This window comes from Alexandromys fortis, unplaced genomic scaffold, assembly GCF_014885135.2.
Source record: "Alexandromys fortis isolate MF-2015 unplaced genomic scaffold, M_Fortis_MF-2015_v1.1 scaffold_10, whole genome shotgun sequence".
Taxonomy (NCBI): Eukaryota; Metazoa; Chordata; class Mammalia; order Rodentia; family Cricetidae; genus Alexandromys; species Alexandromys fortis.
The window spans coordinates 5,811,279-5,835,532 of NW_026067895.1; the positions used below are offsets into that span (position 1 = coordinate 5,811,279).

Genomic DNA, 24,254 nt, shown 5'->3' on the forward strand with positions numbered 1-24,254 from the left:
GCAAATGGATGGAAATAGAAAACACTTTCCTGAGTGAGGTAAGCCAGACCCAAAAAGAGGAACATGGGATGTACTCACTCATATTTGGTTTCTAGCCATAAATAAAGGACATTGAGCCTATAATTCGGGTTCTTAGAGAAGCTAAATAAGAAGGAGAACCCAAAGAAAAACATATAGGCATCCTCCTGAATATTAACCTTCATCAGGCGATGAAAGGAAACAGAGACAGAGACCCACATTGGAGCACCGGACTGAAATCTCAAGGTCCAAATCAGGAGCAGAAGGAGAGCAAGCATGAGCAAGGAACTCAGGACCACGAGGGGGGTACCCACACACTGAGACAATGGGGATGTCCTATTGGGAACTCACCAAGGCCAGCTGGCCTGCGTCTGAAAAAGCCTGGGTTAAAACCGGTCTCGCTGAACATAGTGGACAATGAGGACTACTGAGACCCCAAGAACAATGGCAATGGGTTTTTGATCCTACTGCACCTTTTGGTTTTGTGGGAGCCTAGGCAGTTTGGATGCCCACCTTACTAGACCTGGATGGAGATGGGTGGTCCTTGGACTTCCCACAGGGCAGGGAACCCTGATTTCTCTTTGGGCTGACGAGGGAGGGGGACTTGATTGGGGGAGGGGGAGGGAAAGGGGAGGCGGCGGTGGGGAAGAGACAGAAATCTTTAATTAATTAATAAAGAAATAAATAAATTAAAAAAATAAAAATGGAAATCAAACTATGTCATGAAGGAGAGTGTAAAAAAAACTCAAGTTAAACAAAAATCATGTGAGATTGCCTTTATTAAGCTTCACATTTTAATTCCCACTAGGCATTCTAGAAAACATTTCATAACATTCAGAGGGGATAACCATAGGAAACAGAGCAACTTACTGTGTAGTCATTAGGCATAAATTCAAGGGGTCACTGAGGGACAGAACTTAAATCACTACTGACCCCCCTTACAAAGTAAATATTCTAAACAAGTATCTAATTGGAAAGCACCTGATCATGACAGAGTCACAAGGAGCAGGAACCTAAATACTTTTCATATGGAGTAGGAATTGGGGTAACATTAGTAAGGCTAGTGGATCTTTCAGATCAAGCTACATGTTTTCTATGTGTGACACTAATACTAATGAAACACTTATGTTTAAAAAGTCAATAGAAGAAAGAGTTAAAGGAGAACACCACTGTGTTGGTGACTATAGGAGATGTGTCCAATTGCTGAATGGTTTCTCCTCACTCTGCTGGCTTCTTTATGAGTTCTTCTGAGATATTTTCATTGCGACTGTCTTGAGTTCAGTGTATTCATAAATTCCATTCTCACCCCTAGAGAAGAAAGAAAATTGCATATAAACATGATTGTACTATGAAAATAATTTGGTACATGTATTCTTGCTTATCTGAGTAAGAACAATATAAAATATTTACTGAATACAGAGTACTTTATATAGTTGCTAGCTGACCATTACCTTCATGACCAAACATAAATTCTCCAATAGAGAAAAATATTCTTAAAGCATGTCTTTTGTTTTAAATAATTATGTGCTCAGCTTATTTTCAGATGAGATATCCACTGTTTACATTACTTTATTTGGCCATATGACTAACTAGTACATAATTCAGTCTGATTATATTTTATTGGACCAATGAATAAGGAGAAGAAGTTCACATTGCTTCACTTGAGCCTGCATTCACAATCTGCATTGTCACAGAAGAGGTGAGCAGGTAGAAGATGACCCAGATCCTCCTCCACTCAGGGTTCTGTTCTTCTGAAGCTGTAGTTTTAAAAGGAACTTTTCAATCTGGGCCAAACAACCCCTAAACTTCATAGGTCAGATTTTGTTTTTTTGTTTGTTTACTTTTGTTTTATTTTATTTTTTATTTTTTGGATCACTTGTATTTCCTTCTAAGGAGGAAAGAAACTGAAGGTTGACTTGATGCAGGCTTTTCAAATTTTAGCAGATGTTGGTTTTCTCTATTATTCAATGTTAACAATACACTTCAAAATTTTCAAGTCAGTCTCAAGAGATCAGAAGCTGAGTTGAGTCCATGTGTAGACACCACAGTAATTATTAGGGTTCTGCCTGTATCCAATTTTGGAAATTCATGATTTCTTTCCTTATGATGGACAGTTTAATTTATGAAGACTACACTCAGCTGTGGTCTGCATTGTTTGGATGAGATCACATTGCATGTATATAGGACTATTCCCAGGATCATGAAACCTATTCGCACACAGGTTTGCTGGTTTCTGATACTTCTCTACCTACTCTGCTCCAGATTCAGTTTTGTATATAGATAATGTCTTATTCTCCTAAGCAATCAATAATGCCATATATTGAAAGTTTCTGTGGATAATTTAAACTTTTGAAATTAGCTCTTAAAACCCTCAAAAGCATGTTTTTCATCATAATTAAATGGCTTCATCCAGCTGTCTAAAGTCCACTAAAATGTAGAGTTTTAATAAGTAGTTCATATCAAAGAGGCAGACAACTTAGTTCATAATTTTGATCGTTTCTTTCCATTGTATTTAGGGTTACTGAGACACTGGACACTCACAGAATTCTGTGTATTGTCACACTGAGGCTGACCTGAGTCACCTTCCTCAGAAATACCATATAAATAATTTTAATGCAGGCCACAAGAGCATCTACCTCCTTAAATTTCTTCTTAGCTAAGAAAAGTCTATACATTACTTTCTCTGACTTCTATGTCTTCTGCATACAAATCATCCCGTTAGTTCATCATCACATGTTGATTCTGATTGAGCAGATCTAGTGATCTTTGGTAAGCCTACACATAAAAGCCCTGCTTCTCATGACAGACCACCCAATGCATAAAACAATATGAGACTGAGCTATGTCTGCTTCATAACCAGTGTCAAGAGATGAGCCTTAATGAAGGTTCAGGAAAACATTTGCTAAGCTGATTTGACAAATACAATCAAGAAAATAAAAATTCATCTGAGTTTACTATTTGTGATTCTTTGGAATCCCTGTTTTCAAATTCATTAATTTTGCTTTTCTGTCTTTGAAAATAACCCATAACTCTTGAAAGGAGTCTGGTGTAGGAGGTCCTTTTGTTTGTGTGTTGCTTTCATTGGCTAATGAATAACGAAATTGCTTTGGGCCTGATAGGGCAGAACTTAGGTAGGTGGCAAAGACAGAACTGAATGCTTGGAAGAAGAACAGAGTGGGAGACACCATGGATCTCCTGCCTGAGATGGATGCTGGTTAGAATCTTGCCGATAAGCCACAGTCCCATGGGATACAGACTAATAGAAATGGGTTAAATTAAGATAAAAGAATTAGCCAATAAGAAATTGGAGCTAATGGGCCAAGCAGTAATTTCATAAATACAGTTTCTGTGTGATTATTTCGGGTATAAACTAGCAAGGCAGCTGGGGTGACAAGCAGCCCGCTCATCATGTTACAGGAGTCATTCTAGGTAATTGTCTCAGTAATTCTCTGGGGATATTTTGCAGCAAATGCTTTATTTAACAGATGCATCCTAGTTATTATGTAGACTTCACCAGAAGCATATAAGCTTAAGATAAGGCAGCTTTAAGTTATTTAAGAGGCATATTCAAATATCTTGAGTGTTTCCATATTTATTTTCATTCATCTCACTGTTACCAGTTTACCGTTTTACCTGCTTTCCGAAAATAGCTTCTATTTACATATACCATGGGAAATCCTAAAAACAGGCAACAATTTATTTACCAAGGTGGTGTACTTACCATGGCCCTGACTCGGTAATAGGAGCTTAATTAAGTATATTATACCTGCTATCTCTTTTCTTCACTTAGGAAGTACTTCCAACATGTAAAAAACTATTTATTACTAAATATAGGTAAAGTTTACCCCCAAAGTAGTGAAAACAGAACAGTTTCCTGGGAGCGGCAATTCTTATTACAAAATATGTATGCATTGTAATATAAAGTTTAGCTTACAGTTCTCGCCCATTTCCAGACATCTTGAATCCACCAAAAGGACACTGGACAGCCATAGCCAAATAGCAGTTCACCCTAAAACAAAGAAGATGTGGCTACTGTAGATAATATTTAACACATCCCATAATTTCTAAGCAAGAAAATTAAAACTTCAGCAATCTCCCTAAGAACGCCTTTGTTTTGATCAAGTATGATCACTGAGATTAAAAGCAGCACTATATGACAATGAGGACTACTGAGACCTCAAGAACAATGGCAATGGGTTTTTGATCCTACTGTACCTATTGGTTTCGTGGGAGCCTAGGCAGTTTCGTGGATGCTCACCTTACTAGACCTGGATGGAGGTGGATGGCCCTTGGACTTCCCATAGGGCAGGGAACCCTAACTGCTCTTTGGGGAGGGGGACTTTATTGGGGGAGGGGGAGGGAAAGGGGAGGCGGCGGTAGGGAAGAGACAGAAATCTTTAATAAATAAATAAATACATAAAAATTTAAAAAAAAAGCAGCACTATAATCTAGAATGCAGAAAGCATCCATATATATATATTACCTAGAAATAAATGACAAAACTATGAGCATGAATTTGTGTGCGTGTATGTATGCACACATGGCGCGCACACACACATACTGTTAGTTTGAATCATAACAGAGGGAAGAATGAATATGTCACAAAAGGAAATGTCTGAGGCTTGAATTGAATGGACTTCTTTAATGGCTTATATGCATGAAGCTTTGTGTTAATCTTGAACTTTATACGTTTAGCAGTCCAATCAACTCTCTTCAGCAATTATTATATGTGTCAATACTTATTTAATTTGTTTATTCACTGATAAATAGACAGTTTAAACAGAAGTGGTGGCAGGAATCAGGCCCATTTATCAGTTTGTAACCAGTTTTTATCAATATTTTGAAGATGTTTCTAACAAACACACAGTAAAAAGTGTGACAATAACTAAAGAGAAGGTCATTGTAGATTAAGGCAATGGGAGAGGGTGATTGGAGCGCAATTCAGCAGGCTGTGAACAATTATTTTAATGCAAAAGCAGAGAGAATAATGTTCTATATTTTATAGAGCTGCTATTGACCTCTGACAGATGATTTATAAAAATGCATGGAACACCGTAAGTCTTTAGCAAATGTAGAATATGAACAAATATGAGTTAGTAATGCTGAATTTACTAGGACTTTTTATCATAGAAAAATCTCTGTTGATCATTGGTTATAATAACTAGATGGGACTTTGATTAATTTCCTTTAAAAAAAATTTGAGGAAATGCCAAGATAAGGAAAAAAATAGGCTTTTGAGCTCCTAGGCTTACTGCTGATTGTATATTAAGATTTTACAGCAGTTTTAACATGTTTCATTGAGGAAACCCCGGAGACATAGTGTTTGAGATGTCAGATTCTCAACCGCGTTCCTCCTTTGGTTGTTTATATAAATTTTTCATTCATCTAATGTGTGTGCATGAGTGTGTATCTATACATGTGTGTGTGCGTGCGTATGTATGCATGTGCACACGTTGTGCACACATGGGGAAGGTACGTGGAGGCCAGAGAAGAGAGAAAGATAAAGTGTTCTTTTTTCTTTTTATCAATTCCTCTCCTATCTTTCAGGCCCACCAATTTTGCTAAATTGCCTAGTCCATGAAGTTCAGGGGATTCTTCTGTCTCAGACAGCAGTGATAAACTTCCAAGGACAGGCCACCATATCTTGCTTTTACTTGGAAGCTAGAATGAAACTCAGTTTCTTAAACTTGCACGTCAAGGACAATCCTTGTTGAGCCGTCTCTCTAGCCCCATATTACAAGTACTTAAGCTCTCAGTGATGCAGGCTTTGTATTTCTTCTCTGAATTTCAGGGGATCAGAAGTGTTTCGGTTTGAGGAGTTTTTTTTTTATTATTTTTTCAGTCTATGGATTAATCACATTGACTTTACTGGTTGAAAATCCATATTTGAAAATACAAAATTTGAAATACCCAAGAATACAAACAGTCTTAACATTATGTTGGCATATTTCACAGTATTCTGGATTTGTCATTTTAGTGTGAAGCTGTCTAAACTCACACTAAAATAGACATATGTTGAGAAGGATGTTTTAGAGCATATAGCTCTCACTCTGCTATTTATTATATGCTATTGATAAGTTTCTAAATCTAAGCAAGCTCCCGGTTTTTATCACAGACAAGGTTTAGGAAAACAAAGAGTAGTTGTTGAGTAAGATAAAATGATGAGTGTAAGAAATACATTACAATTTTGAGTCAATAGTAACTAGATAATGGCATTCACTTTGAAAGGAGGAAAAGGTATTTTAAGTGAACAAGAGGATCAAGAATGGCCTCGCTTGTCCCTTAGGATGCTTTTCAGTGTCTAGTTTTCTTTACCTGGACTAGGGGAGAGAATGAAAAAAAAAAAAAAAACAGCTTGTGCTGTTTCCAGGAGTGAGGGAAGGGAGGCTTGATAAGGAAAAGGCTGCTGAGGAAACAGTCCATAGAACACATGATGGGCAAAGACTCCGTTTTAAAGGCACAGCCTGATAAATTGTATTAAAGTTAAAATCCAAAAATCAAAGAACAAACTAATTCAAAAGGTAAAGAAAAGGCTGGAGAGATGGTTCAGTCTTAACTGTCCTTGCTGCTCTAACAGGACTTGAGCTGGGTCCTAGTACCCATATCCTGTGGATTACAACTAACTGTCTGTGACTCCAGTTCCAACAAATCGGATACCAGCTTCTGGCTTCTGCATGCACCTAGCACTCACATGGTGCACAAACATACATGCAAGCAAAATACACATGCACATATATTAATTTAAAAAAATAATGAAATAGCACCAAGTCTATGGATGTAGACCTGTGGTCCCAGCCTCTCAGAAGTGTTTTGCAGGAAGATGAGAAGTCCAAGACTGATGTGGGGCACAGAGTGAGTTCAAGGTCAGACTGAGAAACGGAGCTCTTACCTTTTTAAAAAGTGTAAATCAGACTAGGATGGAGCTCACAAGTAGAGCATATGCCCAGCTAATGTAACACCTCGGTTTGATTTCAAATATGGTAAACGATAGCAACAACAATAATGTTTAGTGTATATAAGTTACCAATATACATTATTTAATAAATAGTTGATTATAATAGACTTTTATTTTCATCATCATGTTTATATAGCAGAGTACCAAGTGCCCTGGCACTATCTAACAATACATAATTGTATAAATCAAATAGCCATAAAATGGTCGATATTCGACATAAGTAACTTGCAAGCTAAAGAAAATAATTTGTTTTTGATTTTTATTTATAGAAATTATCTTTCTAGCAGGTCAGATAATTTCTAGGAAAGTTCAAGACTAGTGGACGTCAACTCATCCTGCCCATTTGGCTGATACAGGAAGGGCACAGCTTACTTCAGATGCACTTACCACACCACCCCGGCCTGCAAAGCAGAAGACACAGTGACGGCCTTATCCAAGTCTTTTGTGAAGACTCCAGCTGCCAGGCCATAGGAGGTATTGTTTGCTCTCTTAATGACATCATCTATAGATTTAAACTTCATGATTTGTTGCACTGGTCCAAATATCTACACAAGAATGACACAAACACAGGTTAACGCTATACACACTGCATATGCTTTAAATACACTTCCTATGCCTTCTTAGAAGCCATTCTCCATGGGCTAAGGTGTTCTCTCTCTCTTCAGACCTATGTGTAAGAATAAAAGCAGATAGTCATTCATGTGAAACCAGAAACATGTTCTGATCGTGTGTTTCTTTTCTCTATGGAGCAGACACCAGTCATCATGATCATGGCAGGGTTTATTCTTACACGATGTGACAGAGCTTCCCAAAATATAAGGACTGAACAACAAATCAGGAAATCTGTGATTTCCTTGGAAATGTTTTAAATCCTAAGCCTAGTTTTCTTCAAGTTCCTGCACAAGACAACCAGACCAAGAAAGCAGTACTTTGCTCTAAGTGTAACAAACAGACAAGGATTGGGAACATCGTTTATGCCTTGAACACTGGTGTGACATTGATTTAAGTGTCATCATTTTATTATATTTGGATACTTTTATAATTATAAAACAAAGAAAACCAGCCTACAAACCACAATCCCAGAGAACTTAGACAACAATGAGGACACTAAGACTTACATAGATCTAATCTACATGGGAAGTAGAAAAAGACAAGATCTCCTGAGTAAATTGGGAGCATGGGGTCCTTGGGGGAGGGTTAAAGGCTGAAGGGGAGAGGCAGGGAGGGGAACAGAAAAAAAATGATGTAGAGCTCAATAAAAAGCAATTGAAAAAAATACTAAAAGAACACAAAATTTTTATTCAGATTCTACTAGTTACCATATTCAGAATTACCAAAAAGAAGAAAAAGGATTTATTGCTGGAAGCCTAACTCCAGAACCTATACTAAACAAAACCTCTGGAGGTGGCTTGAGTTACAGGACAGGGACGAGGGTCACAACTTGTCTAATCCAGAATAAACCAGTATTTCATTTCTACTGGAATCTGGGTAGTAAAACCCACACACAACTCAGTCTGTATCTCATCCCCCTCCAAAGTAATAGGAAACACCCGGATTTTCACATGGATACAAAACTACTATATTCTTATAAGGTGTTTATGAAAATTAAATAAAAGTCTTTTCTGAATGCTAGTCCAAATTCCTGGGAAATGTTGACATGGGTTGTCAAAAACCCTCAAGCCTCAAATGGTTTTCTGCTTCTAAGTCAATTTGAGTGCCACTGGACAGTTAGAAGCCACTCCCTGAAGAGTATGGGCACTCCCTGGGTCTCTAAGTTCTCTCATGACCTTATAACTGGGAAGCATAGCAATGCGAACACTGTCAATGGGAAGTAGGTGGAGCAGGAAGACAGGGGTTTGCTCAGAGTTGCAGTAACTCAGCTGACTCAGTAAGGGCTCCAGGCTCCTATTCTGAAGCAGCAAATGAGATATTCCAGTGAGCATAAGAGCACAATAAATGTTTCCTTGAAGGAAGATTATTTTCTGCTGTATTGTCCTTTGTAGAAATGTTAACCAAAATCCATAAGAGCAATAAATCTGACCAAAGAAGAATTGACAGATAAGTGCAGAAATACAAATGCAGTTGAGTATTGCATTGATGCAGATGCCCTAAGTGTGTTGGATGACCCACATACATTTGATTTTTATTTCTTTTTTTTTTTTTTTATTTCATCTCCCCGCAAAGCTGAACAGTCCCCTTTTCTCACCTTACTAGACCTGGATGGAGGGGGGAGGTCCTTGGACTCCCCACAGGGCAGGGAACCCTGACTGCTCTTTGGGCTGATGAGGGAGGAGGAGTTGAGTGGGGGCGGGGGAGGGAAATGAGAGGCTGTGGCGGGGAAGAGACAGAAATGTTAAATAAATAAATAAATAAATAAATAAATAAATAAATAAATAAATAAATAGAACATAAACTCTCAGATCCTCTGCCATATAGGAGCATGTGTATCAATACATTGATTATTGAAATTATAAATGAGTGTCTTTGAGTCACTGTATCTTCCTGTTTTAGTGTAGTGCATGCCACTTTCATTGCCCAGGGAGGTGCTCTTATCTCTGCATGTGTTAAATTCCCTCATACTTGTGAAGAATATTAGCCTCCATTTTAATCACAAACTAGTTCCTCTTAAATATAACTTGAATATCTGGGTACTGTCTTTATTGATACTACCTAGATTGTGTCCCCCAGGACTCATCCTCATTTCCCCTACACAGCCAGTCCACTCTATCTCTCTTCGTTGACTTTTATATGTAAATAATACAGATAATTCAGTGGATGCTGTTCTGTGCCTGGAATATGTGACACAGTATGTCCACATTTATTCCTATTTTTACAAAGGACAGGGTCATTTCCCATTCCTTTAAGGCTGTAAATTAAGAACCTACAAAAGCTGCTGTGGACTTTGTTCTGGGTTTGATATTAACTATTTGTAGCCCATTGCACTCCTCACTAATTAGTCTTCATCACAAATTACTTCAGACTTTATCATCAAGCATTTCAGGGGGGGCTGAGGGTTTTAAGGGAACATACAGGTTATGCACAAAAGAATATGACAATACCGGAAACAGAAACAGGTAGGACCATTACCTCCTCTTTGGCAATGCGCATCTCATCGGTAACATTGGAGAACACTGTGGGCTGAACAAAGAAGCCTTTGTTCCCCCAGCGTCCACCACCACACTCCAGTTTGGCTCCTTCTTTCTTCCCACTCTCAATGAGATCAAGTATTTTATCATGTTGCTGTTTGTTAATCTAGTTGAAAGAAACCACAAGAAAAAGAGTGTCAATAAAGATAACATATTGCAAATGAAAACTTCAAAGTCCAGGATATTCATATGAAATCCAGTGTTTCAAAACAGGTGACAGATACTCAACTAATTTTTCAGTATGCTTTTTTTCCCTCATGACTCAGGAGGGAAACCTTAAAAATGTTTATGCTTAGTGTAGTTAGGTAGGCATAGAAATTTGGTGACATTAGAATATAAGAAGGTTTCATACAACTGCTGTTTATTCACTTTGGAAGAAAAACATGTCAATGATTGAACAATTTGTCTGAAATCTTAATCCTGAGTGAAATGAAAGAGTGAAGTGAGAAAGAGAATTTTGACCCAGTTACAGTGGGCATACCACTCGAGAAGCAGATACTCTTGACTGGAGAAGACCACAAATCTTCAGAGATAGAATCTGTGTATCCTAAAACATGCATCTCTCCTCACATCCTGTTGGCACTATATCAGACTTATTAGTTCAGCTCAATAGATCGTATCCCAGTTTCCAACAAGCCCTGCTTATCACCTTCATGCTTCAAACAATGAATTATGTGTGAGCACGTGATCAATGACCATAGCGTGAAATGTTTTGACAACCAACTTGTAAGATGATTTTTCTTTGGGCAACCAGTTCACAAATAATGGTGTGCAGACTTATTATTAATTATTACAGCTTGGCCTTAGCTTAGGTTTGTCCCACTAACTCCTATAACTTAAATTAACTCATTTCTATTAATCTATATTTTGCCTCATGGCTTTGTGCCTGTATTTCATTCTAAATGTCTCATGCCTTACATGTTTCTTGGCATCACTTGTTTCATGTTAAAAAATTCATCTGGTATGGAAGAGAAGTAAAAACAAAATTAAAGGACTATTCTATTGCCATTAATCTCATAATCCTTTAGTTTTATTTTGATTCTTTAAAACTTTTCTTATGATAAAAATATTAGCTCATATTATATGAAATTTATATATATATATTAAACTTTTTCATGATATTAATGGTCATATTGAATACTAATACTAGAAAAAGGGCTTCACCTAGCTTCCTATACATGATTTCAGGTTTGAGTCTCTATCAGGTAACTAGAAATTAAGTTTTTGTACCCTGGATATGCATAATAAATTATGGTTCTTTAACCTCTTTTAAATCTATTACATATAACATTTCAAATGTTAAGTTTTCTACAGTGAACCATGACCATGCTTAATAATGACTCATGAAGTCTCCAAAAGCAGGATGGGGTCCCACAATGACAAGTCAAGTGGGAACATAATAATTCCACTAAGCCAAGGATTGGCTTTGGAAAACAAACAGTTCAGTTTTAGGTTAGGCAGTTGAGATAGTTCAGCCTCACAGACTATTCTAGCCAGAACTTGAGCTAAATCCTGCACTTTCCCATTACAGAGACTGGGCAGCAAATGATATAGCTAACTCTCCCAGAACTTGACAATTATCTCATTTTTTTTTCTTTTCAGGTTCCCCTAAAGATGCCATCAACCCAGACGACAGAAAGTAATTTTAAGAGCATGATATTTTCATTACCAAGTGGTGGGGTGGGCAGTTTTTCTTATCTCGGAGGGTTATAGATATTTGTCATCATTTAGGTAGCTTAGTTACAAGTTGTTATGAGTAATGGTTAGGAAAAAGTTGAACAAATGAGATTAGACTCCCTCAAAATGAAAATACTGATCATTTCAAGTATATTCACATGCATGCTTATGCATGTATGTATGATTGAAGCAAAAAGTGAGTACTTTATAAATGAAAATCCATATAAAACTCTAATATGTAATATAAAATAAGTAATACACCTATTGTAACTGCTGAAAAACTCAATAAGTTGGTAATCATAAAAAAGAAGAACTTCCAAAATTGTAGAAATTGTTTTCCCTATACAAATATATATGGCTTTTGCCTTCTCCATATCTATTTGGTTGTGATGCAGTATTAATTTCCAAACTTGGTTTTAAAGGAATTGGTGACTAAACCAGCAATGGATGAAATGCTAGGCAAGAGTCTTCTCGATGACTATTCCATAAGCTCTTTCTTGTTACAGATAGAGAAAGATAAAGAGAGACAGAGAGAAGCATTGAGATGCCTGGAATTTCCCCCTAACGCTGGCCAAATTCCCAGCATGCCTGTCTATTTTACTTGCACAGCACTACTTGGAGCAAGCAGCTATGAAGTCACAAAGCCCTGTGCTAATAACCTAGAAGATGGGATTTTGTGCTCTCAACTTCTACAATGTTTTAAGTTTTAATGTTTTAAGTCCGTTCTAACGTATTCCCCTTGTAAGTTAAGAAATATCAAAACTTAGTTTTTGAGGCTATTGATTTCTCTCCTGGAGAAGGAAAATATAGGCCCTCATTCAGATTATATACACAGAAAAAGACACTTCTCTTTTTCCTTATATCCTCTTAAGTATGCACCACTGTGCCATCAGTATAGCATTTATCTGTCTTCCATTTATCCACTCTCACCATCTTCTATATTTTAATTCATATATCTATTGATAAACATATTTCATGCTTATGTATACAGACCAATAGATACTTAGAATGAGGAACAGTAACAAGAAAAACACTCAGAACTCTATATTTTTCTGGTCAATGTGAAACACAAATAGAAATCTGAAAAATTACCAGATATGATGAAAATCATAACTATTTCTACACAATCTTTGAACTCAGTCATTAAAAAGTACAGTGATATTGAAACAACACTATAATTCCTTCATTTGATAGTTACCTTATCAATGTATTTGGGGTTTCACTACTCGGCATTATTTTTGTACTAAAGCTTTTCTATTTGTATACTTGTGCTAAGTAGAAATTATAAGACCTTTATGCAAGCTAATTATGTCCAGAGAAAGCAGTGACCATGTCCACTTGAGTTTTAAGACTTTGCCAGGCTCCTTTCTCAGGGAATAATTGGTAGTAATATACTCTAAGCATTTCTTAATTGAATTAAAGATTTATTTATTAAAATATGAAGTTTGGTTACAAGTCAATAGTGAGGCACTTGGGAAGAGTAAACTCTTTGTTGTGAGGTTTTGCTGTTCACTGTTGGCTGCTCAGTAGCATCCTTTCTTCTGCTCACCAGTTTGAGTAGATCTCTTTCAATTTAATATGTCTCCAGATGAGGTCAGTGGCCCCTATTGTGATATCCAGAAGAAGGGGTGAGCTCAGAAGTTGCAAGAGCTTAAAAAATGGCCCATGAGCAATAGTTGTGCAAGAGCAAAAGTTTACATTGAAGTGAGAGAGACAAAGACATTCATATTTACAGTTGATGTAACTACAAAGAAGAAACTCAGAGACCCCATGAAATGTCTGGCTCTTGATAAATAGAAGGAGAAGATTTTCTGGTCCAGAAACCTGGACCTTCTAAAACATTTATGATATTGTTACAGCAGAGAAACTGAGGACCGCAGAGAGGGTTGGGGAGTGCTTTACTGCTTACAAATTGGCAACTGAGATGAAGAATTGATTATAAGGTAGAATTTACAGATCTGTATACATTTCCAGACTAAAAAAATGCATGTAGGCATTAAGAATTTTACCAATTAAAGAATGCAAAAAATGACAGCATTTTAAATTTTCCTTCCTTTTTGTGTGTTATATGAGTGCAGTGTGCAAGGTGTGTGTTTGCATGCATATATATATAGATAGATAGATAGATAGATAGATATAGATATAGATATAGATATAGATATAGATATAGATATAGATATAGATATAGATATAGATATAGATAAGAGCAAATGCATCTACATGTGTGTGCACCTTCATGTTGAAGAATTGTATATAGGTGCATATACATGTATGTACATGTTTGCGAATGCCAAAGGTTGACATTGAATGTCTTCCTCAATGGTTTTCACTTTTTCTACTGAGGGAAGCTCTCTCACTGAACACTGAACTCAAAGTTCCAGTCTAACTAGCCAGCTTTTATATAGGTGATATAATCAGAACTCTGGTCTTTAGTGTGACAAATTTTGTATGTGTTGATCCATCTCATCAGCCCTTCTTTCTAAGCTTAATTCCCACCATGACTCCTAGAATGTTTCTAGATAGATAGATAGAAAAAAAATGGCCAAGACAAAACAGATTGGTCTTTGCTGTTTGAAGTTAGATTCTTTAAATCACCAGATCAAGATAATATCAGCTACCAATGAGCATGAATAAGAAGATAATCTTACTTAACCAAAATAAGACCAAAAAACATTAGTTTGACATCCAAAACACTTGCCTTTCTTATGTTTACTCACCTGAGGACCTTGATTTATTCCTGCATTCAGAGGATTTCCAAGAACGCATTTCTTAGTCCGCTCAACACTCCTTTTCACAAACTCATCGTAAATTGACTCCTCAACAAAAAGCCTGGATGCTGCTATACACATCTGTCCCTGGTTGAAGAACACTCCTTGGTGTGCAAACTCAACAGCACTGTCCACTGCAAAGGAAATATTTACAGGACATAAAGAATGTTTTCTAAAGAATACACACACACACACACACACACCTATATTTTTCAGATGCAATATGGTGATAAGAAAAATGACGAATTATCTCATGAGTCATAGATTCAACACATTACAGTGCACGGAAGCCATGACACAAATAGATCTCTTGATCCTTTATTTACCATGGAAATAATAACAACAAGGGAACTCTGACAAGATAATGACCGTTATGACTTCTGAAGAACATACATTTGATTAAAAGATAAAATATCATTACAAATAATTTTACAACTACTTCCATTTTATAATTCTTTAGTCAATTAAATTTTAAGTGTCAGTTTTTAACTAACTAATAAGAGAAAACTGAATTATCTATTGCCCTTAGTAATTTCAAACATTGCTGAATACTTCTCTCAATATAAAATGTTATCTTTCTGAAAATGACATTCAAACAACTAAAACTCACTACATCAGAACATTTCACAATCCCACCCTTACTCTAGGAAAAAAATATTTCTAAAATTTAACTAAAGTCTTAAACACACAAGCAAACTGAACTCATAGTTTAGAGGGTCCGATGTACCTAGAGTTTTATACAAGGATATCGTTAATTCTATGCAATAAGATATGCCTTTTTGAGGTATGTGTGAGCTTCAATTTTATAAATTAGGAGCTTCAATTTTATAAATTAGGACTCCTCAATTCATGATTGGAGAACCTGGGTGTGAAACTGTGAGTTAACAGTAGCTGTTGAAAGTGCAGTGAGGCAAGGCGACAGAGTGACAAAACAGGCATCTTGCTAACCAAGTAGAAAGTCCTAATATTTCCAGTAAACGCACTAATAGTGACAACAGTGAATTCCACGGAGCCTATGTTTATAGCCTCATTTTAATTATGAGCCGAGGAACGAGGGGTTAAAGGAATTCTTTTTTTTTGTTTTACATTATTTATTGATTTTTATTGAGTGCTACATTTTTCTCTGCTCTCCTCTCTACCTGTCCCCTCCCCACATTAAAGGGATTCTCAACCACACATGTAAGTCGTGACTATTTAGGAAGTAACATGAGTATATCATTTGGTAAGAAAATCATAGTTATCTGGATTGTTATTAATCGGGTCACATCAAAATGACAAACAACTATCCTTAAAACTGAAAGAGAGAAATGATTTCACAGGTTCAATTTTCTTGTGGTCCCCTCAAGATGACAGTAAAAGCAGAGAAATCAAAGGAACTTGCTGGCAACCAGGATAGGATATTTTTGGTTCCAAATGCCTCAAGTATTTTGTGCCCTCGATACAATTACAGGTATGGGATTATCAAAACTGCGTCATATATTCTCGATGCAGCCCATTTATACTACCTCAGACTGACACTGGGAAGTAGCAATCTATGCCAACCCAGGACAAAATCTTCTCTGTGTTTATCAGCTGTGTGCTTTAGAAACAGTTCAAAAGCTTTGCAGAATCACCCCAGACTCTAGTCAGTTCCTTTTTACTTTGAATTTATTTTTTTACACCAGGTGACTGTGATATCATCAGACATAAGGAGGAAGAAGGAAAGACACTAGCAAGGGTCTTGTACTCACAGTCAGCATCTGCAAACACAATGCAAGGACTCTTTCCCCCCAACTCCAGGGTGACCCTCTTCAGATTGCTTTTCCCTGCAGCTTCTTTGACTAATTTGCCAACCTGAAATTAAACATCGCAGAGGAGGAGGCTTCGTTTGTTTTTGTGCGGATAGCATGTTCTAATACTTTCCATTTGTAGGCCATTTGCACAGCCATTTGATTTTATTTGGAAGACACATGAAAATGTTCATGGGCAGATGTGAGAGCTGACTCCATGTGTAAACAGATAAAAGATTATTTTCATTTTTGTCAGAACGTCTTCTCTGGATTTGATTGGAAATGCCCCCTAAGCACCTCTTGTATTGATTTCTCATCATTTTAGTGATACTCAGAAAATTCTGTCCTGTCAAAATACTATTCTGTCCATCATCTAAATCTCAACCCTCTTCCTTTTTTTTTTATACCCTCCCAGCCAGGACTGCCTCCAGGTTGGTCCCTTACTTGGGATCAGGTCTTGGCAAGATCCTCTTTGAGCCTTGTTCTAATGAGAAGAAAAATCATTTGTTTCCCATGGTCTCACAATGCTCATGAAGATGTTTCTGAGTCATCCTCAAACAATGTCATGTCTATCTGTGTAAATCTCATAAATACCCAGTCACTACCTAATTCCCCACTTATTGATCACAGCATCCTCACTCATTATTTCTTTCTCTCTCTCTCTCTCTCTCTCTCTCTCTCTCTCTCTCTCTCTCTCTCCCCACCACTCTTTCCCTTCTCAAACATATGTTGCTTTTCACACACACACACACACACACACACACACACACACACTGGCTCTAAGCTCTTTGTTCCTACCACACTTACCTGGAATCACACCATTCTCCTTTCTTATTTAATTCTAATTGTTACTTTGAAGAAAAATACCTTGCTTTTGATTTATTTTATGTTATTTGTGGAATATGTCCTGTCTAGTGTATTTTCTATGATTATTTCTGGTTTTGACTTTTGTATCTTGTTTTGATTACTATTGATTCTTCATTATACCTATTGAGAGAACACTAAGCTAAGATGATCTACCTTCTCTTTTTGAGGTAACCATTGTATTTTGTTTCTTTTCTTGACTGGCTTTCTATTTCACCAGAACAATAAGGTAAGTTTTTAAGTCTAGGTGTGTACATCCAGAAGGCTAACAAGAAGTGGACAGAAAAGAAAAAAAATGATTTTTAGCCTACAATTTCATTTCTTTGCACAGAACAAGTAGTAAAGTGTTACCAGTTTCCTAAAGAGATCTTCAAGAAAGACAAAACAGAACTCTAAAAGCTGTGATGGGAAAATGTGTTCATCATATAGTTGCATTGCCATGTAGGGCAAATGTAGCTAGTGCCTGCCACCACTAAAAAATGACTGTGTTTTACTTTGTGGCTGAAGATCTATTTTAAATGAATGTAATAAAAGTTTTATTAGAATGGGTATAGTTGTTGTTATCACCATGAGAGACACTGTCTGGGCCTCTTACACAATTGCCAGTATCTTTCAAGAAGCCAGCACAATGGATTTGAGTAGGACTAATGCTGTTTTTGTTCACTCTGGTTTCTAAATACATGTAGCAAACATGACATTATTCAGTATTCACAAGCAGTTGTGCCTCTTTTTGTGGTAACAGAATAAGAGAGTGTTCAAGACAAACCAGGCAAGGATGAGAGACTAGTTATGCGGCAAGGACATTCATGCCCATGATTACATCTTAGATAATGAGAACACAGATGGGAAGGCCTTTAGTTCATGATTCCCTCAGACATAAAGATGCTAGCATCCTGCCAGTACAGAATCAGTGGGAGTCAGGGTAGAGGAGATTATGCCCATATTCATGCCGAAGCCTGGGAAAATATAAAAGACTAATCAGGAGATGAGAGGGCACATTGACACATCTCCTAAATTAATGTGACAAGGTGAGTGGGAGGAGGAAGCAGAAGCTGAGGATTCTTCACAGACATTTTCCTGAGTGTTCAGCCAGGTGCTAAATATCTTTTTCTACCAGCTCAGACCTTTTAATGTGTGGAACTGAATAAAGTAGGAATTAGATACAGTCCCTGTGCTTCTCAAATAAAGAATCTCAAATTGGGAAAGGATTCTTCTGTTTTTCTGAAGCCCTCTTATTTGAAGCCAGAAGTTCCCTAGTCCCCTTAATTCACTGTTTCCTTTTTAGAAGGTAAATGGGCATAGTGATAGCATTACAGGAGTAGCAAAATGGCACCAAGTTGAGGATTAATTAAGACAATCACACAACAAAGGTGCTCCAAAGTTCAAGGAACATCAGCCTCTGGCAGAGGCAAACTGGAGAAGTGAGCCTAGGATCTGGGCTCAGATGTGGTCATCGCATCCCTAGTGCAGAGGATGTGGAATTCTAGGCTTCCTTCTGACTGCCTCTTCTATCTACCTTGCTATGAACCTATTACCTACTTGCATCACCATTGCTAAAGCTATCAGTATGTCTTGGTCCACTTGCATATTGTTTTTCCAAAGGAAATCACGACTATGTGGTTGATTTAACCCATCTCAATCAGAGATTTACAACATACACTATTTTTCTACGGTCTATGACAAACAAATATACACACATTTGAAAGATGAAGAAAATCAAAATTCAAAGTCTTATTTCAATTCTCTGTGCAGTTTAGCTATGTAGCTAACTGCAATTATAAGGAAATTGACTTATGCTCAATCACTATATAGAATGAGCTTTCTTTTTTTTTTTTTTTTGAGACAGGGTTTCTCTGTGGTTTTGGAGCCTGTCCTGGAACTAGTTCTGTAGACCAGGCTGGTCTCCAATTCACAGAGATCCGCCTACCTCTGCCTCCCAAGTGCTGGGATTAAAGGCGTGCGCCACCACCGCCCGGCCTAGAATGAGCTTTCTTAAAACCTGGAACATGTTCCATGTTCACATAAGATTCCTTCTCTTGATCCCTTGAACAGAACTTTGTAAATATCCAATTGCCGTCTCCATTCTACCAGTATCTTGTGTTGGTAGTTAGGTGTTGTTGGGAGCCATGCAGCCTAGTCTCAGAGCAGCATATGGCTATCTGTCCAGCAGACTGCCTCAGGAAAAAACACCTGTGGAAATGAACTCTCACTTGGCAAGGAGCAGTAGTCCATGGGACAGCCTGGAATTTGCAAAGTTCGTGCAGCTTGCAAGCTCTTTTCCCCTCTCGTTATATTAGTGGTTTTCTAGATGGGTTTTAGTTTTACTTTTCCAGTCATGCATGCAATAGCTGTAATTTCTCCTGAAAATAATGTTCTTTCTGCAATATTTTTCCCTAAGACTGCCCTAATGGGGGATGCTTCTCAAATCTCTTATCTGATTATTAGCTACAACTCCTGATCCTGAGAACTTTTCTGACTCACTAGAGACATTTGGGAAAGCAACATTTGGAATATTAGCAAAGGCTCAAAGTTCTGAAAAGGAGAGCAGGGAATGCAGACACAGAATAGGGGAAAAACCTCAGGAACACACATAGTGCCTCTGTTGAGAGTACATTCCTGGACACCAAGTATAGAATCATTGGTAGGATCTAGTATGCTCTGAGAGTAAAAGCTACAATTCAAACTGCGTGGTGGGCAGATCCATCTTTACCATACACCTGAGCTTATATTGGTGGAAGAACCAATGTATAATGATATGGAAAAAGAGTGTTTTATCAAAGCCTGCCTTTTACACGGACATTGAGGCATGGAACCCACTTGTAGGAAAGGGAACTATATAAAAGCGTATCTTGCAGGCATGAAAGAATTGTCTGAGTTTGAATATTGTTGTTCTTAAAGCATTGTACCCAAGTCCATACTTTTTAACTTTGTAACCACAGTTAACTGCGCTGCTAGAGCAGGATGTGCCTGACTTGATATTTAGCTAAGTCTGCAAAAATGCTGAACTCTATGTCTAGAAGCAGGTTATGTAGGGAATAGGAGGGTGTATTTGAAAAAGCGTAAAGTAGAACATTTAGGACTTCCATAAAAATCACAAATATTCCTTAAATTGTGATGTATTTCCTAAAGTCAAAAATAGAAGCCAATAATAAAGCTGTTCATGTGGCCCTGGTAAGAAAAGATCTGTTAAGTATAAATGAAGATGGCCTGAGCTATTAGGGGCCACTAGAGTGCAATCCCCTTGGTGGTCTGAAGTTTTCTCTGCACCAACACACCGTCCCTGTCAGGACCTGAACTCATATTTGAGGACCTGGCAATGTCTATTCAAGTTCACCTTTCCCATCCATGCCAATGTGTCATGCAATATCTTTTCTATCAATAATTAATAATATTCTTACCTGGCAGGGTGACACCAGCATGGCTTTGATAGAAACAGCTTAACATCTATATCTTCTTTTGTTTGTAATAGAAACTCCCTCGACCCCCAGAATTCTGTTTCACTATTCTTTTTCCATTGCCTGCTCTCCCCTTACTGAGTCTTGTTATGGTTGTGTCTGGTTCCATTCTTCAACTTTTATCTACTCATGGCATAGGGAGGAACGCAGAAAACTAAGGCTCTCCAGGCAAGAACATGTTAGAAATTGGAATGCATCACCCTCTCAGGGTGTGCTGGGTAGACAGCATTCCACACAGAAGCTAGAGGTGAGACTCTACCATTTACTTTTCTTAATCCAAAGGCAATAATTACATTGACTCATACAAATCACTGTGGCCTAACTTGTATTTCCTACCATACACTTAACTAATTATCTGACTGACTCAAAGGCTATATTTCTCCTAAGAGACAGTAGTGATTACATTACAAATCATTTATTGTAACCTTTCAGATTCATAGCAGCATTTTCTTACTATTCAAAATTTACCCACTTGTGCTTGGTAAACATATCTGGAGTCTAGAATAAAGAGCAAATCATCACAGCAACTTTTCTAAAGAAGGTGTTGGCTGCAAGACAGCTGCAAAAAACATATTTCTACTTGTGAAAGAGGAGATATTCTGAAAATGGCTCTACCGCTGTTGATCCTGTGAAGGCCACTTTGTCAATGTCCATGTGTGAGGAGATGGCTGCCCCTGCAGTTGGTCCATAACCAGGGACAACATTCACCACACCAGGAGGAAATCCTGCCTGCAAGTTAGGAAGAAAGTAGTTAATAAATCAAGAACTTAATTCATAAAAGACATGATCAATAAACTGGAGCTATTTCTTTTTGCTCACCTTAGGGTTTCTTCTCTCAAGAATGTGCACCAAAGTGTATCTGTCCTTTATTCATTGCTGTCTTTAATTTTTTTATCCATATGAAAATATCTCTAAAAGTGGTAATCCCTTAGGACACTATGTTCTATGGGCAAATCTGTCACCATTGCTGTATTAATTGCTTCTTATTTGCTAAGACCAAACATTAACCAAAATGATATTGGGAATGAAGAAATCTATCTGGTTCATAGGTTATTTTGTTGAGGGAATTCAAGGTAGGAACCTGGAACCAGGAACTAAAGCAGACCATGGAGAAACTATATGCACTGCCTTATTTTCTCTGGCTGATTCAGCTACCTCTCTTACGCAGTAAGGCCAACCTGGCTAGGGATAGCACTGTCCACAGTGGGCTGTGACATACTACATCAATCAGCAATCAAGGAAAAACCCCACAGTCTAATCTGAGGAAGACAATTTGTCAGATGAGGTACCCTATTCCTAGGTTTGTCAAGTTGACAACAAACTTGCCACAGCTGATCACTCCAATGATTAACTGTGTCAAATTTATAAAAGGAACTCAAATAGATAGAATATCAGAGTGTATGTTAAATTACCTACACAGAAAGACAGATTTTTACAGTCACCACCATCAACTCTGGAAACAGTGAAACAGCAGGCATATTGGCAGAGAAGCCTCCAACCTTTAAATATATTAAAACTAAAATAACTTCAAAGAAGTTTACAGAAGCAACCAGGCAAGTTATAAGCTACATAATGTAGATAAACTCAGTATTTCACTATTTGAAAAAAATGCTACATTTCCTAATTAACTTACATTCATGAGATTTGAACAATGTAAATAACCTTAATGTGACTGGCTATGAACCTCTGTCATTATTTAGATAGACACACATTTCTGCTGACTGACAAATGCTGCAGCCTGAGGTTCTGCTGCTTTCTTCTGAACAACTGAACAGGATCAGCATGTGATCAGTGAAGCTCATAGTGATGAGACTGAGGCGATAGGTGAACAGGGAGGGACCCACAATTCGCCTGTACATTTAGACTCTGGAGACTTACCTCTTTTATTAAAGATGCCATATGAAGAGCAGTGAGAGGGGTTTGTTCTGCTGGTTTGACAATCACTGTGTTCCCACAGGCAAGGGCAGGGCCTATCTTCCAAGTTAACATGATCAACGGACCATTCCACTGGAAAGCAAAATTGAACAATGGTCTCTTTGTATAGTTCAAAACTACATTTGTTATTGATGTTTGCTACCCTGACAAAAGTTGACTAATATTTTAGAAGTTTTGTATAATTTTCCAGTTTATTTTAACTAAGTTTACAAAAGAAACTATGAAATGATTAAAAAAAAAAGCTTGAAACAAATTATGTAGGAGGAAACAGGAAAAAGCTACCAAATGCAATCAAGTCTTGTTATTCTGAACTCTTTATTTACAAGAAAAACGCTATTTCAGGGATTCACATATAGTTAAGCATGTTGTAATTTACTTGTGTTTTAAAAGTGAAATCCTCTTCCTCTCTCCCTGAAAGGCACTTATGGTATTTTATCCAAAATAATAATTCAGAAAAATCCACATCCAGGAGATTTTGTGTGTATGTGTGCTAGGGAGTGATCCCAAAGATGTAAACATACTCAATGTGTACTCCACAACAGTGAGCTAGGCTCAGTCCAGGGCAAACAAATTTGTTAACAGCAAAATGGTGTCAAATTCCCATTCTGAGGATGAGTGTTTGAGTTCAGATCATCCCAGCAAACCTGCTGGCCAGCAGTAGAAATAAAATATGTGACACCTTCTTCTCTATTTAAGGCATTTGCCACCTGGGAGTCTTGAAAACAGTCCACTCTACTTTAGATGGATGTTCTAAGGCTTAATCAAGAAATTGAGGGTTATGACATAGATGACATAGCACACGTCTATGTATCATGTGTGAAGCCCAGTGTTCGATCCCCAGAAAAAAAAAAAAAAAAAAAAAAAAAAAAAAAAAAAAAAAAAAAGAAAAATAAAGTTTAAACTTAGCCTATAATCCTAGGTGGTAGAGTGCTGTAGACATGTTTTGGGTGTTTTTTAAGCCTTTGAAGTACTGAAGAGTTCCATGAGTACATTGGTATATTCAGTCTTACTAAAAGAGAGTGACTGTCATTCCAAAGCCTTTGGGATACTTCACAGTATTTTAATTTAGCCTTTTAAACTATGTCAGCTGTATGTGTCCAGTGTCCCGTGTTAACCTTCAAGAAAATCTGGTTACATCCAGAACATGAATTTTTGGAAGAAGAATTATGACTACCCAAATCTGCTATTTAAAGTTAAATATAGCCACATACTTTCCCAATTGTTATGGAAATTTTTCTTTCCACTGAAATAAAAAAAAAAAACATTTTCCAGGATTTGAACAATCTTGTTTCACTTACTGTCCACAGTGGGAAGTCTCAAGGAGGAGACAGAAGTGCTGGGAGCAGTGGGCACTGCTGTGTCCAGTAGAAATGTTCAAAGACAGATGCACTGTGATAAAGCTTTGTCATATAGTTATGAAGCATATCTCATAAAACCAGAACAAAGCACAATTTCCAGAAAAAGAAAAACATGTACTAAACTCTTAGGGAGTATTTGTCAATATTGAAATATCCTCAAATGATAAAGCATTATATTATTTTTTTTAGCCTTTTGTTTTCTTTATTTGTTTTTTGTTTTGTTTTGTTTTTTTTTTATATTTATTTATAAAGCATTATATTCTGAACATGACAGCTCATATACAAGAAGCAAAGTTATAGGAATGAGTG

General features: G+C 37.2%; 1 protein-coding gene across 1 annotated transcript in view; it reads right to left on the reverse strand.

The window, feature by feature from the left end:
- Nucleotides 1-779: 779 nt before the first annotated feature.
- The window catches only part of LOC126510749 (aldehyde dehydrogenase, cytosolic 1-like), a 43,985-nt gene continuing 20,510 nt past the window's right edge, over nucleotides 780-24,254 (reverse strand). The window contains exons 6-13 of the mRNA XM_050157450.1: nucleotides 22,531-22,659; nucleotides 21,268-21,381; nucleotides 16,295-16,397; nucleotides 14,514-14,698; nucleotides 10,061-10,225; nucleotides 7,361-7,518; nucleotides 3,953-4,027; nucleotides 780-1,326 (exon numbers count right to left, since the gene is read on the reverse strand). Coding sequence (XP_050013407.1) covers nucleotides 1,254-1,326; nucleotides 3,953-4,027; nucleotides 7,361-7,518; nucleotides 10,061-10,225; nucleotides 14,514-14,698; nucleotides 16,295-16,397; nucleotides 21,268-21,381; nucleotides 22,531-22,659 — 1,002 coding nt within the window. The 3' untranslated portion in view covers nucleotides 780-1,253. The remainder of the gene's footprint in view (nucleotides 1,327-3,952; nucleotides 4,028-7,360; nucleotides 7,519-10,060; nucleotides 10,226-14,513; nucleotides 14,699-16,294; nucleotides 16,398-21,267; nucleotides 21,382-22,530; nucleotides 22,660-24,254) is intronic.